This window comes from Sinocyclocheilus rhinocerous, unplaced genomic scaffold (assembly GCF_001515625.1).
Source record: "Sinocyclocheilus rhinocerous isolate Xijiao unplaced genomic scaffold, SAMN03320098_v1.1 scaffold404, whole genome shotgun sequence".
Lineage (NCBI taxonomy): Eukaryota > Metazoa > Chordata > Actinopteri > Cypriniformes > Cyprinidae > Sinocyclocheilus > Sinocyclocheilus rhinocerous.
The window spans coordinates 191,919-208,271 of NW_015628680.1; the positions used below are offsets into that span (position 1 = coordinate 191,919).

The window sequence follows — 16,353 nt, forward strand, 5'->3', positions numbered from 1 at the left end:
GTGTGTGTGTGAGTGAGTGAGTGTGTGTGAGTGTGTGTGTGTGTGCGTGTGTGCGCGCGCGTGCGTGCGTGCGTGCGTGTGTGTGAGTGAGTGTGTTTGTGTGCGTGTGTGCGTGTATGTGTTTGAAATCACATCCACCGCAGCTGCTGATTCAGTGTTTCTGCATTTTATGTGGTTCATGAATCAACATACACTATCAGTCAAAAAAAAAGAAATATATATAATGTTTTTGAAAGAATATAGATTTTTTATTGTTTTTTAATGTTGCTAAAGTAAGACTCTCCTGCTCACCAAGGCATTTATTTGATTAAAAATAGAGTAAAATTGTGAAATATTATTATAATGTAAAACAGCTGTTTTCTATGTGAATATCTGTTAAACTGTAATTTATTTCTGTGATGCGCAGCTGTATTTTCAGCATCATTACTCCAGTCTTCAGTGTCACATGATCTTCAGAAATCATTCTAATATGCTGATTTGCTGCTCAAGAAACATTTCTGATTATTATCAATGTTGAAAACAGTCGTGCTGCACAATATTTTTGTGGAAACTGTGATGCATTTTATTTTTCATGATTCACAGATGAATAGAAAGTTCAGAAGAACAGCATTTATTTGAAATAGAAATCTACTGTAACATTATGAATGTCTTTACTGTCACTTTTGACCAATTGAATGCATCCTTGACGAATAAAAGTATTAATTTCTTTTTTTTTTATTGTTTCTTCTAAACTTTTAAATGATAATGTATACATCTGTAAAATCATGTAAAAAATCTTAATGATTCCAAACTTTTGACAGGTAGTGTATATATTTGATTGAATTTAGTATTTAGAATTTTTTTTAGAAATATTTCTACTTCAATGTCTTTTTTTTAATTTTACTTGGTTTATAACTAATGAATCATTCATAACCATGGACACAATCTGGGAAAGTACATTTGATTTGATGCTTGTAATGTTTTGTAATCACATCATAACGCTCTGACGTTCAGCTCAGTGAAAAGATGCAAATATAAATCTTAATTCTGCTTATTTTTACAGATCATGTCTCTAGTTTTTATCTATTTTATTTTTTTATAAGTTTTAGTTATTTTAGTACATCAAGTAAAATGAGAAATGTTGGCAACTAGCTGAAATAAAATGTGTGTGGTTTTTTTAGACTTTATTTTATTTCTGTTAACTTTTATTTAATTTCCTGTCAGTGTCGCAGTTTCGTCCTCCCTGGATCATGTGACTGCCTCCTGCAGACCGGAGGAGTGTGTGAACTTCACCATGAACAACAAGGACGCAACGACTGAGTCCGGTCCGTCTCTCACAGTCACACACACACACACACTCTCACACACACACACACTCACACAGTACACACACACACTCTCTCACACACGCACTCTTCATGATCAGTATCAGTCAGAATCATGATAACTCCAGTGATGTGTGATTCTGACCCGTGTTTGGTGTTAAACAGAGTCCAGCGGTCAGATGAAAGCCTTCTTACCCAATAAGCTGCTGGAGTGTTTGCCTCGCACCACCACTTTCCCCAAAGAGAGACTGCGCTGGAACACCAACGAGGTGCGTGTATTTCAAATTAGTTTCTATTTTCATATGTCATGTTTTGTTTAAATATGTCTGTTGTTTTTGTCTTAAGTTTCTGTACTTTCTGCAGTGGCAAAAAGATGAAATAAAAATTAGTTGAAGTGTTTTAATATTCTGTTGTATGTCCGTTAACGTTTATTTCATTTCAAATAACAAAAAAGTAAAGCTGCTTTGACACAATCAGTATTGAATAAAGCACTATCCAAATAAAGGTGACTTGACTTTTACAATTATTTCAGTGCTACATTTTTATGATTTTATTCATTTTTAGTGTTTTATTTTTTACTTGTTTTTATTTTTAATTTATTCATTTTAATTTGACATTTTTATAATTGTAATCTTTAATTTGCTTTTATTTAGAAGTATAATTTGAGTTAAAGTTTTAGTAATTGAATTTCAAGATTTTTTTTATTTTTTTTTTATGCATTTTTTTAGTATTAGTTTTAGTTATTTTAGTTAATCTAAACGAAAATAAGAGTAACTAGCTGAAATAAAAGAAGTTTATTTTATTTATGTTTATTTATTTAGTAATGAAAATGTTTATTTATTTATTTTTTTTAGTTTAGTTAAGAACAATAACTCTGATCAAAACAGCTGGTTTATAATGGCTCCTAAATGATAGTGTAAATTTTCGTGTGTGTGTTTCAGGAAATTGCATCGTTCCTGATTTCGTTCGACAGACATGACGAGTGGCTTTCTTGCATGCTTAAGACCAGGTCAGTTGTGTGATCGCATTTAATTTCATTTTCACAGAAAAACAGAAAAATGACAAGATAATGTCCAAATATCAGCAGCAGTTCAATCTGAAATGCTGAGGACGAGAAACATTGTAACTCACACCTGACGACAGTTATAGCAATAAAAACTTAGATTCTCATCATTATCCTATTTAATATGATTCACAAGTTAATTTTATTTGAAAGTTAATGAATTAAATGTACAGTGGCTGTACATTAACTGCCTGTATGCATCTAGTGAATATTGAATATTTTGAAACGAGGTTAAGCTGTCTGATTGTATTCCTCGTTTCTGATTAATTTGGCGAATTACATTGATGCTGGCACGATTGATGTTCGTGTGTTCACACACAGGCCACAGAACGGTTCAGTCATCCTGTACAATCGCAAGAAGGTCAAATACCGGAAAGATGGATATTGCTGGAAGAAGAGGAAGGACGGAAAGACGACCAGAGAGGATCACATGAAACTGAAGGTTCAGGGCATGGAGGTGTGTGTGTGTGTGTGTGTGTGTGAGTTAGTGGGTGTGAGTGTGTGTGTGTGTGTGTGTGATGATGTGACGCTCATACGTTTCCCTCTCTGCTCCTGCAGTGTCTTTACGGTTGTTATGTTCATTCCTCCATCGTCCCAACATTCCACAGGAGATGCTATTGGCTGCTGCAGGTTAGTTATTATGAGCATGTGACACTAATCTAGCCAATGAGAAGCCAGGATCTGTGCATGTCAAAGAAGTTATTGTAGTAATAGAAATAATTTTATACAGCATCTATGCATTACGTTAGCATTGTACAGTGTTTACAGTGAACATGAAATAAAAGAATTAACTTAAAAAAGGTCATTTAAAATAAAAACTGAAAAAAATATTTTTTTAAATTTTAATTATAAAACGACATTTTTTAGTTTTATTTAAATTTTTTATTTTTAAATCATGTCTTTATTTCAATTTTACATTTTGATGATTTTATTAATTTTAGAAAGTGTTTTGTTTTAAGTTGTTTTATTTTAAAACTATTTCTTTATTTCAATTTTACATTTTTTATGATTTCATACATTTGTAGTGTTTTATTTTAATAATTTTTTGCATTAAAATTATTTATTTTTGTCAGTTTTACATTTTTATTTCATAAATTTTTAGTAGGTTTATATTAATTGTTTTTATTTTAAAAACTTTCCTTATTTTAATTTTATATTTTTAATTTTTTAATTTTATAACTTAATTTTTTAGTACATTTTATTTTATATTCTCTAACTCTTTTTTTATTTCATTTTTAAATGTTTGTGATTAAAATGTAAGTGTTTTATTTTAATTGCTTTTATTGTAAAATTTTTTATTTATTTTAAATAAACATTTTCATGATTTAATGCATTTTTAGTAAGTGTTTTATTTTCATTATTTTTATTCTAAAACTATTTCTTCATTTATTTTTTAAATAGATTTAAATTTTTTCAGATTTATTTATTTTTAGTAGTAGTACGTGTATTACATTAATAGTTTTTATTTTTTAATTATTTTACATTTTTATGATTTGTTTAATTTTTTGTTTATTACAATTATTTGAATTTAATGACACTGTTTTATTAAAAAAAAAATATGACAGTGTTTTATTAGAAAATTTAACTGACCCGTGTGTGTGTGTTTATTTGTGTGTGTGTGTGTGTGTGTTCAGAACCCAGACATTGTTCTCGTGCACTATCTGAACGTGCCGTCGCTGGAGGACAGTGTGAAGTCGTGTGCTCTGACCGACCGCAGGGACACTCTGCGCTGGAGCCAAGACGAACTGCTGTCTCAACTCAAACCCATGTGTGAGTGACCAATCACACGCCTGCAGCACGAGCAAACCACCAATCACACGCCTGATCTGAATCTATCTCAGAATGGCCTCTTCGGGAAGTACAGTATTTCATCTGTTACATATGAGAGTGCTGCAAAAATGCGGTCGCTGTGGTACAGGCAGAATAATTGACACCGGACCGCTGAAGAGTTGAAAATTTAATGCAAAAAACCTCAAATCACTCAGTGTGTGCGTTACATTTTCAATAATTCAGCGTTTGATCATCAGAACATTTGAGACTCTATATCTGTGTTTGTGTGTGGGTTTAGTCCACAGTATGAAATGGTCTTGTGAAGGCAACGGTTCTGTCGAGCTCTCAGTGGAGCAGATGGTGCAACAGATCCTAGAAACACAACAGACCAAACCACACACACACACACACACAACAAACACACAGACACACACACACACACACACACACAACAAACACATACTCACAGTCAGACACACACACACACAACAAACACACAGTCAGACACACACACACTCACACGCACACACGCACACACTCACACACAAAACAAACACACACTCACAGTCAGACAGACACACACAATTACATTTCACGATATATTCATATTCACATAGTTTAAGTTGTAATGATGTTTCACAATAATACTGTATTTACAAGCTTGTTTTTGAGGAAATAAACCCCAGGGTCATTGATTTGCCATGTGTGACGTGTTTCCCGCAGCATCTCCCGGATCCAACATTCCTCACCGCTGCAACAGCACCAAACATCGCATCATCTCACCCAAACTGCCCACCCCTCACCCCGCCCTCAGCGAGCTGCAGAATCTGGCCAATGAGGGCTCCGGAGCGGAGGCGGGGCTAGAGGTGGGCCCGGGCGATGCTTTAGTCGCTGTCATGCCTTCAGAGAGGAAGCAGCTCTCTGGTGCGCCAGAAGATGGTGGGCGGGTCGAGGACACTGGGGGCGGGGCTTCACCGTGCTCCGCCTCTTCCTCGTCCTCCTCGAGTCCGCCCCAAACGCAGCGGGCGGCGACAATCGCTCTTAGCAACGGAAACGGATTCTACGGTGACCAGCGGGGCGGATTGGCAGCGGTGGCGCTGCCGCAGAATGCGCTCATCGTCATGACGACGGCAGCACTGGTGGGGCGTGGCTGTGGGGAGGAGCCAAAGGGCAAGCTAGGCTCCACACGACTGTCGCTCACCCGCACCGGCGGGCGGCTCGTTCTATCTCCTGTGCCGCCCAAACAGGACACGCCCTCCCCGCCAAGCTCCGCCTCCCCACCGAGCCCTGCCCCACCCAATCAGGGCGTGGCCACGCTGTCACTCACTCTCCTGCCCAGCCCTGTGATTGGAGGACTGCTGCTGACCGACCGCATTGTCCCAGACACCCCCGGGATGCTCCTGCACCCAAACCCAACGTCTCCCTCGCCCTCGCTGCTCCCGTTTGACCCCGATTCCTTTCTCAACTGCCCCAAACAGGGGCAGACCTACGGAGGCCCCGCCCTCACATCCCACTCCGCCTCCTCTTCCCCGTCTCCGCCTCTTTCTACATCTCCTCAGCCCCCGTCTCTCGCTCTGTCTCTTTCTCCCACGTCTCCGCCGTCGTCTCTATCCTCCCTCTCTTCTGAGACGGAAAGGAAGAGTATTCCGGGTCGTCCCTCCTCCAGTCCAGTCTCCCTGTCTCTTTCGCTCTCTCCGACGCGAACGACTCCCGCGCTGCTCCCGTTGTGTCTGGAGTCGTCATTAGGACTCGATTCGCTGAGTCCCCCACTGTCTGTCCCTCCCTCCGACAACAGAGCTCCTCCCACCGGATTCAACGCTGAAGCCCCGCCTGGTCATCTACTGACCAATCAGGTCAACAGGATGACCCAGATAACACCCTCCCTCGAAGTGCTGCCGACCAATCAGCTGCCTACAGAGGGAGAAAAGGCTGAGTCACAGCACCCTTGTCCTCTAGAAACGCACCCCATGTGCATTCAACCACCAAATCTGACCCCGCCCCCGGCCACGCCCCCAAGCGTGAGTCCCGTTCAAGTGAAGGAGGAGCAGTCTCTGCCCACTCAAGCACATTTCGAATCAGACGTCACGCCCATGGACACCACCCACTGTGACCATATCGACGGCGAGGAGGCGGGGCTGACGTTTGACTCCGCCTTCCCCGACCTCATATCTGAGCTCATCACAGAGGAGCCCGTCAGCCACCCTCCCACCCTGGCTCCGCCCGTTTACCCCGTCAGGTACATGGTTCCGCCTCAGCCGACACCGTCCACCTCGTTCCTGCCCTTCCTGCTCCTTACAAACTGCTCACCGGAACAAACCCAGCAGCTGGCCAACATCACGGACTTCTCACCCGAGTGGTCGTACCCGGAGGTATGAATCTTCACATCTGTTATCTATATATTAAGTCTTTTAAGTGAACAAACATTATTTTCTGAAGTTTAAGCATGGACTATTTTAGGGCTGCACGATAAATCTAAATGAAATTGAAATCACGATTAGGCAGAAGCTGCTATTGTCATGCGTATCTTTCAGTGAAGCACGGTTCTGTGATCAGCAGTAAATCTCCATCCGAAGGCCAGAGGGCGCTCTCGCCCTGAAACTCCAAATACGCCTCACAGAAGAAACCCTGCGGTTGCTGAATAAACAGAAGATTTAAATGCTTTCGTTGATTCAGTGTGACTAATAAACACACGACTACGGCAATATATGGTTTATCTGAGGTCTTATTATAATTTTCATTAAAATAAAGTTTATCTATAATGCAATGCTAATCGACATAGCCTTTATCACTGCTTAGAATACTATGAAATATGTTGTGTGCCTTATTCCGTTTAAGAAGCTACATCATCTCACAGAAGGATTTATTTCAAACACTTGACTGACGTTATGAAGTGAGTTTGGAGTAAAAACATGTTATTAAATGTGGTATTTTCACCTGCTTTCAGATGGAGCAGCATTTACTTCACAGAGCCGTAGTTCACTGAGAAGCTACGCAAACAGCTTTCATTATCGCGAACGATTTCTTCGATTTCATAATCGCGCGATCATATCGTCTGCAATTTATTTTGCGTAGCTTGTCAGTGAACTACGGCTCGTGTAGTAAATGCCGCTCCATCTGAAAGCACGTGCTGGAGATTTACTACTAATCACAGAGCCGGCTTTACTGACGAGATGCGCATGACTATCACATACGATTAATCGTGCAGCCCTAGACTATTTGTAGTAGAAGAACAAAAGTTCTGTTCTGATTATAAAATGTGTTTTTGTGCTTGTGTTTCGTTTGGTTAACAACACCAGTGTTATTTTAGTATAATTGAGATACTATAAAAGTTATATATATATATATATATATATATACATATATACACACAACAGTTCTTTTTGGTCCTCGAATCTGATTGGCTGAGAGCCTTTTCCAACGGTGCAATATTCTAGTGATAACAGCACTCCAACCGTTTCACCATTTGTATCACTCCGCTTCCCGTATTTCTCACAGCGAGTGTCATGGCGGACGCCCAAATGTAGTTTTAAGAGTTTTTTTTAGGCGAGAATGTACTTGTTTAGACTTCAAATATGTGGTTTGTTAATAAAGATAAACATCTATTTGAAAATTTGCTTCGACGTTTTGGGAGATGTGAGCTCCAGGGCGTCAACGGCCGTTCAGCGCTCATGAACCTGCAGAGAGCAGCCTCACCTCGGCCAGATCTTCTGGAAATCACAGCTGGCTCTGATGTCTCTATAGTGGTTAAACATGAGATATAATTCATTTGGGGTAATTGTAACGGGCAGTCTTTGGTGTCATTAATTTTTATTTGTTCCAGAGCAAATAGTTTTAGCTGAGAGCAAAATCTCATCACGTTATATTTTATGTAATTTTAATGCTTTATATCAGAGCGCTGCCTTTGTACTTTTGACTGAATTGTCTAGCAACTTTTATTATGGCTGTTGTTGTTTATTATTCAATAAATACTATTTTATATTCATAGTAGTATTTAGTATTGAGAAACAGTGTGTGTGTGTGTTCATGATGGTGATTTTTGTGACATTGTTCCGCCATTAGATGGCGACAAGAGACTGTTTTACAAGTTGGCAGTAAAGACTTTTATATTGAAAGAGACTGAAACGGAAGTTCTTTTTACTTTTAACAACAGCTTGTAAGACGCAGTTAACAAATGCACTGAGCAGCGCTGTCATCGGAAATCACCTTTAATAGATGAAAGGAGAGTACGACAAAGATATCGCTTTCCTCAGCGGACATTCAGACTAATGTTTTATTGTGAATATGAGACTGAGCTGAAGAATGAATGCTGTATCAGATGCAGGTAATCACACTCGCTCAGTCCATCTCTCTCTCATAATACTCTTCATAATACAGTGAGCTTTTAATACAGTAATACAATAAGCTTTTAATGAAGCAACTCAACGTTCCTCCTTCGTTACTAGTTTTAAAGTGACGTTTTCGAATTAGTTACTGATCTTGAGCTCAGCTGTTAAATTGTCAAACTGAGATTTGAATCTGGCGGAAGGAAGAAGTTCTGCACAAAAGGTTTTTTAAAGACACTGTTGTTGTTTTTCTTATATATTTACACACTCGTGGCGTCGAACTGTTGTATAAACACAATATCACACTCATAGACGTGAGATATGGCTGATTATCAGCACGCTGTGATTACCTACGGCATGTATATAATTTATTTTTTTAGTTAACTTTAGTAAACTAAGTGAAAATGATAAATGAAAATATAAAATATATTCAAACTTAAACTTTTTTATTTCAGCTAGTTGAATATTAGTCAATTAATAAATAAAATTTATATAGACATTAAAAAAACTTGATGACAAAAAAATAAAAGCAAAATTACTAAAACTAACTCAAATTAAAATAAAAATGGAAAATATAAAAATAAAAACTAATTCAAAATATAACGCTGGTGTTATTTTATTACAAACAAAATAACCAAATTATTAGCAAAATAACAAAAATTTCAACTAAAACGAAACCCTTTTTTTATATTCTTTGATTTCAAGTGACGAGAATGTTTTTATGGTTTTGGGTTGCGTTAATAACCCTGGTTTACTCTCCGTGGTTCAGGGCGGAGTGAAGGTGTTGATCACAGGCCCGTGGTCAGAGACAGACAGCCGATACTCATGTGTGTTTGACCAGAGCAGAGTTCCTGCTTCTCTACACACACACCACACACACACCTGCGGTCAGAGTCAGTCTCACACACAGCCAGACGGAGGCGCTCACAGCTTTAGAGAACACATTCAGTCTGAAAGAGGGAAGCCAGTTCAACTGAAGAGCAAAACAATACAATCTCACTGCATACACATCTACTGTAGACGACTTTCCATGTCACACAGATTTTGTGTATAAGCATTCAATTTATTTAGTGTAATAAAAACAGTAAAATCTCAATTTATTAATGTCTAGATGACGGGTTTTCAAATTCTCCTTTAGTTAAACATAAACTTCAAATAAGCGGAAAGACACTACAAGTGAATAGGAGACATTTTTTTTTACATTACAATACATTTTGTATTGGGTTTTCTTTAAATATGCAAATAAAGAATTGAGAGTTAAAGGTTTTTCCAGAGAAGGTTCTGGATTTCTCTTTTTATCACTCCATAAATCAGAAAATACTGTCAACAGACAGAACACAAACACATTTTCACCATGTTTTCAGGAGTAAAATGTATAAATCAGTGTGAATGAAATATGAACAAACCTTCAGAATATAGAGAGGAATAAAACTGTAAAGTGTGGTGTTTGTGAGAGAAAAAACTCTTTAAAGATTGAAATCTACAGACGCAAACAGACAAAGTAAACACAAAATAAACACTTCATAGTGTATTTTTATGTTTTCTTTCCACTAGACTGAAAGAAGAGACATGATATGGAAGCAAAAAAGAGCAAAATCTCAAAACACACCAGTGCATGAAAAAAATAAATAAATGGTTTTTGCCTGTAGAGTCTTGTCTTAAATATACGGTTTCCTCTCTCTCTCTCTCTCTCTCTGTGTGTGTGTGTGTAGCTCATGAAGCTGGACTCGTCGCTCTGCACGTGTTGAAGGACTCCAGCGCCGTCTCCTCCTCAGTGCTGTTTGAGTATCGCGCTCGCAACGCCTCGTCCTTACCGAGCTCACAGCTGGACTGGTTATCACTGGATGGTGAGTAAAACACACACACACACTCACACACACTCACACACACACACGCACACTCACACACACTCACACACACACACGCACACTCACACACACTCACACACACACACGCACACTCACACACACTTCCCCATGAGTCCGTGTGTATTCAGGTTTAAGTCCCCACCAGAATAGAAAAACAGGTACTCACACACACACACACACTCTCTCTCTCTCTCACACACACACACACACACACACACACACTCTGATCCTCCATGTGAAGAGCATCACAGATGAGAATGGCCGGATCATTTGATCTGTGCTCGTAACAGAAGAGAGATGATGGTCATACGAGCAGAAGCGCAGAGATGAAACGTGATCACAGGTGACAGAAGATGACGTTTGCGTGAGAAATATGGAAGTAATCAAATCGAATAAAATAAAGGTATAGAAATGATTGTGGTATATTACAAAAAGAGTGAACTCAAAGCACAGGACAGCGGCACATGCATTGATTTCAGGGGTTCTGAAGGACGACTTAAAAGTATTTAAATTAAATTATTATTAATATATTAATAACTCTAATCTAAATTAAAATACTAAAAAGACATATAAATTTGGATTTATTCCCAACACTCATAAGAAATATGTACTTTATAGCAAATATCAGCTCTGTGTTTATATCATTGCAAAATGTGATTAAATTATCATTCAGCTCTAATCTGATAAATGCAACTATAAGGCATGAAGATATTAATATTTTATAAATATTAACGTTATGATTTTCTGTAAAGCTGCTTTGAAACAATATGTATTTTGAAAAGCGCTATATAAATAATGTTGACTTGAAATCAAATTTCCACTCAATAATTATTGTTATTATTGAAGAAAGTAGTTATTGAAACTTCGAGACTCACAAAATTAATCGCTTTATTTATTCTTTGTAGATTATGATTTATTAGTATTTCATCACAACAGTCTGTTCTGAGCATTAAAGCGCTAAACGTCGTAATTGATCCGTGATTGAAACTCTATTCGTCCAGTGTTGCAGTTATTAACAACAGCTACGAGTATTAAATAGTATTTAAATAAAACATAAATTATATAAATTATAAATATTAGACTTACTTAAAGTTAAGTTTATGTACTAAACCTACTAAAAATTAAGTAAAAAATTAATTAAAGCTAAATAAAAATATAAAAAACTAACAAAAGGACATAATAAAATTGCTTTCAAAAATTAAAATAAAACTGAAAATATAAAAATAAAAGCTTTAACTCAAATTAAAATAAAAACCGAGAGAGAAAATGTAAAAATATTAATGAATATTATAGTATATAAATAACAAGTTAAAAGTGTGTTTGCAGCACATAGAGTCGTGAACATCAGACCGAAATCTTTCTCTTCTTTCTAATAGACACACATCACTGACACTGCTTTGCTCTGTGTGTCTGTGTGTCTATATTTCTGCGCTTCAGTGTGGATATCAGCCGGTTTCTATTTCTGCCGCTCACTTAAAGCCTATTTAAATCCATGTGTACGAGGTCTGTCTCTCTCCGTAATTTAAGCTCCGCTGCGTCCCTCTCTCGTCTCATTCGGGACTTTCCCCGCTCGAGGACAGACGTCTGTCAGGATCCCGCAGGATCTTGTCCGTGTGGAATTCTTTCTTTCGTCCGTCTGGCTCTCTCTCACGTGTCGCTCTGTGATCGGATGCACCTGTACTTCTCTGATTGTGTGTCTGAGTACTGAGTGTGTTTGTGCTCAAAAACATTTTTATGCTTGTGTACTCATATTTTCGAACATGTCTCAGTCCTGACCGAGAGAGAGAGAGAGAGATGGAGTTGTGCTTTTTCTGATTCGCTGTTTGTATCGGATCGTCTGAACAATGGCGCAGAGACACGTGGATGGTGTAGGTAGGACAGACTGCGTGTTAAAGCTGCTCTAAGTGTGTTTGGAGGGTCATCTTAGAGATCAATGTGTGTGAGTTGTGTCACTGTGAGTGTGTGTGAGAGAGAGGGTGTGTGTGACTGTGTGAGTGAGTGTGTGACTGTGTGAGTGAGTGTGTGACTGTGTGAGTGAGTGTGTGACTGTGTGAGTGAGTGTGTGACTGTGTGAGTGAGTGTGTGACTGTGTGAGTGAGTGTGTGACTGTGTGAGTGAGTGTGTGACTGTGTGAGTGAGTGTGTGACTGTGTGAGTGAGTGTGTGACTGTGTGAGTGAGTGTGTGACTGTGTGAGTGAGTGTGTGACTGTGTGAGTGAGTGTGTGACTGTGTGAGTGAGTGTGTGACTGTGTGAGTGAGTGTGTGACTGTGTGAGTGAGTGTGTGACTGTGTGAGTGAGTGTGTGACTGTGTGAGTGAGTGTGTGACTGTGTGAGTGAGTGTGTGACTGTGTGAGTGAGTGTGTGACTGTGTGAGTGAGTGTGTGACTGTGTGAGTGAGTGTGTGACTGTGTGAGTGAGTGTGTGACTGTGTGAGTGAGTGTGTGACTGTGTGAGTGAGTGTGTGACTGTGTGAGTGAGTGTGTGACTGTGTGAGTGAGTGTGTGACTGTGTGAGTGAGTGTGTGACTGTGTGAGTGAGTGTGTGACTGTGTGAGTGAGTGTGTGAGCGAGCGAGCAGGAGTGTGTGTGTGTGTGTGAGTGTGTGACTGTATTTGTGAGAGAGTGTGTGTGTGTATATGTGAGAGTGTGAGTGAGTGTGTGTGTGTGAGAGTGTGAGTGAGTGAGCGTGCGTGCATGTGTGAGTGTGTGTGTGAGAGTGTGTGTGTGTGTGAAAAATATTTGTGTGTGAGTGTGTGTGTGTGTGTGTGTCTGAGTGAGTGTGTGTGTGTGTGTCTGAGTGAGTGAGTGTGTGTGTGTGTGTGTGTGTCTGAGTGAGTGTGTGTGTGTGTATTGTACACACACGCACACACACACGTCTGCTTTGTGTCTGTGAATGTAAATATTAGAATTAGTGTTGAGAATCGAGAACTGTAAATTATTTTAATGCTGTCGGTTCCGAGTTCATGTTTCCTTCGTGATAAACCTACTGCTCATCATCCAAAGAGTATTCTGAAGAAAACATGTTTTACAAATGTCTTTCATGCAGGTCAATGTAATAAAGTTCCTGTTGAGTGTGTGTGTGTGTGTGTGTGTCTGAGTGAGTGTGTGTGTGTGTATTGTACACACACGCACACACACACGTCTGCTTTGTGTCTGTGAATGTAAATATTAGAATTAGTGTTGAGAATCGAGAACTGTAAATTATTTTAATGCTGTCGGTTCCGAGTTCATGTTTCCTTCGTGATAAACCTACTGCTCATCATCCAAAGAGTATTCTGAAGAAAACATGTTTTACAAATGTCTTTCATGCAGGTCAATGTAATAAAGTTCCTGTTCAGGGAAAATAATGTTTACTGATGCTGTACAATGTAAAAAAAAACAAATTTTATTAGAGTTTTACAAGAAATTCTATTTTTTTTGCCTTTTTTTTTTGCAGTTATTTGTAAAATTTTCTAGTGAAAATTGTTTCTACACCAATGTTTTTTTCGTGTAAGTCGAAATAAAATAAAATATATAAAAAACTTTTTTTATTTCTGCGAGTTGCAAAGACAGCATTTCTCATTTTTAATTTGTTGGTGTACTAAAGTAATTAAAACTACATAAACTAAAACTTAATAAAAAGTATAGACATATAAAAAAAAATCAAAATGACAAAAACACAACATCAAGATTATTACAGTATGTTTTAAAAGAAAATATAATTTCATTTTCTCTACTTCAAAATTTTAGATTTAATTCAGTGTTACTTGCCATTTCTTTGTAATTATTTGTGAAATATATGACAGAAAATAGTTACTACTCTATACCAATATTTTTTTTACTCTTAAGTTAAATAAATAAAATAACATATAACATATAAAAAACTTAAACTTTAATTTAAGTTTAATTTCCGCTATTTGCCAAGGCAACATTTCTCATTTCCTGTAGTTTGTTAAACTACTAAAATAACTAAAACCAAATAAACTAAAACTTAATTAAAAAACTATATAGACATATAAAAAACATAAAGTAATAAAATGACAAAAACACATGTTTTAGATAATACTATCTCAGTCTTTCTAATTCAAAAAATAGTTTAATTCAATGTGTCAATATTTGTGAAATTTACTTGCAACTTATAAGTGAAATTTTTTCTAACCGTTTTTTTTTTTCTAATTTAATTTAAAAAAAAAAAAAACTCATTTTATTTCATTTACAAGGCAACAATTCTCGATTTGGTTTCATTTAAGTTGAAGTACTGAAAAAACTAAATAAACTATAAATAAAAATAAACTATATAGGCATATTAAAACAAACTAATAAAAATTACAAAAACACAACAAGATTGATAGAGTATATTTTACAAGAAAATACAATTTAATTTTTTCTGCTTAAAAATTCCAGTTTAATACACCATTTCTTTGTAAGTATTTGTGAAATTTAATGGCAATTTCTGAGTGAAAATTGTTTCTACACCAATTTTTACAGTGCCATTTAAAATTATATATACAGTGGGTACGGAAAGTATTCAGACCCCCTTAAATTTTTCACTCTTTGTTATATTGCAGCCATTTGCTAAAATCATTTAAGTTAATTTTTTTTCCTCATTAATGTACACACAGCACCCCATATTGACAGAAAAACACAGAATTGTTGACATCTTTGCAGATTTATTAAAAAAGAAAAACTGAAAAATGCTCAGTATTTAGTAGAAGCACCCATTTGATCTAATACAGCCATGAGTCTTTTTGGGAAAGATGCAACAAGTCTTTCACACCTGGATTTGGGGATCCTCCGCCATTCCTCCGTGTGTACATTAATGAGGAAAAAAAATTAACTTAAATGATTTTAGCAAATGGCTGCAATATAACAAAGAGTGAAAAATTTAAGGGGGTCTGAATACTTTCCGTACCCACTGTATATATATATGTATATATAAATGGTGCCAAGACAACATTTGTCATTTTCCTTTAGTTTAAGTGGAAGTACAAAAATAACTGAAATATCTAAATAAACTAAAACTTATATAGACTTTATTAAATAATGACAAAAACACAAGTTTATTTCAGTTTTTCTACTTAAAATTTTCAAGTTAATTCAATGTGTAATTCAACTTGCTGTTTCTTTGTAATTATTTGTGAAATTCACTAGCAATTTATAAGTAAAGATTTGCTCTAGTTTTTTCCCAGTATAGTTGCTTCAGCAAACTCACTCTGAGCTCCCGCTGTATTCTAGGAGAGAACGTCCATTTATTCAGTTTAATCTCTCATGCAATTCTTCTCATTCCTTCAGAATTGCGTCACATTACTGTGATGAATCAGGTTGTGAATGTTCTGTGATGCTCTCTCTAGATAACCAGTTCAGGATGTCGATTCTGGAGCGTTTGGAGCAGATGGAGCGGCGAATGGCAGAAATGTCAAATAACAGTCAGCAGAATCAACACATGATTCACTATCATCAGCATCTGTCGAGGAACCAGAGCTCCGCTCCGCGCTTGACTCCTGAGAACCAGGTACAAACACACACCAGAGTCTCGGCGAAGAAAGCCACGATCAGTTCTCAGAATAATACAGTGATGAACTCTACTTTCTGTGTTCTTACTCAGTGCTTTTGTCTTGTTTTACAAGTATCTAAGCATTCTTATTTTATCATTGTTAACTAAAACTACAACTATAAAAAAATTAATTACTTAAAAATATATGTATAAAATAAAATATGTGTCCCTGGAGCACAAAAGCAGTGTTAAGTCGCTGGGGTATATTTGTAGCAATAGCCAACAATACATTGTATGGGTCAAAATTATAGATTTTTCTTTTATGCCAAAAATCATTAGGATATTAAGTAAAGATCATGTTCCATGAAGATATTTTGTAAATCTCCTACCGTAAATCTATCAAAACTTAATTTTTGATTAGTAATACGCATTGCTAAGAACTTCATTTGAACAACTTTAAAGATGATTTTCTCAATATTTAGATTTTTTAGCACCCTCAGATTCCAGATTTTCAAATAATTGTATCTCGGCCAAACATTGTCCTATCCTAACA

At 37.1% G+C, this 16,353-nt stretch overlaps 1 protein-coding gene across 1 annotated transcript in view; it reads left to right on the forward strand.

Annotated features, from left to right (window-relative positions):
* The window catches only part of camta2 (calmodulin binding transcription activator 2), a 31,566-nt gene that overhangs the window by 3,448 nt on the left and 11,765 nt on the right, over positions 1-16,353 (forward strand). The window contains exons 2-12 of the mRNA XM_016549612.1: positions 1,204-1,304; positions 1,470-1,573; positions 2,246-2,313; positions 2,689-2,824; positions 2,926-2,997; positions 4,002-4,137; positions 4,436-4,537; positions 4,861-6,506; positions 9,229-9,253; positions 10,172-10,306; positions 15,658-15,818. Of these exons, the coding sequence (XP_016405098.1) occupies positions 1,274-1,304; positions 1,470-1,573; positions 2,246-2,313; positions 2,689-2,824; positions 2,926-2,997; positions 4,002-4,137; positions 4,436-4,537; positions 4,861-6,506; positions 9,229-9,253; positions 10,172-10,306; positions 15,658-15,818 (2,616 nt within the window). The 5' untranslated portion in view covers positions 1,204-1,273. The remainder of the gene's footprint in view (positions 1-1,203; positions 1,305-1,469; positions 1,574-2,245; positions 2,314-2,688; positions 2,825-2,925; positions 2,998-4,001; positions 4,138-4,435; positions 4,538-4,860; positions 6,507-9,228; positions 9,254-10,171; positions 10,307-15,657; positions 15,819-16,353) is intronic.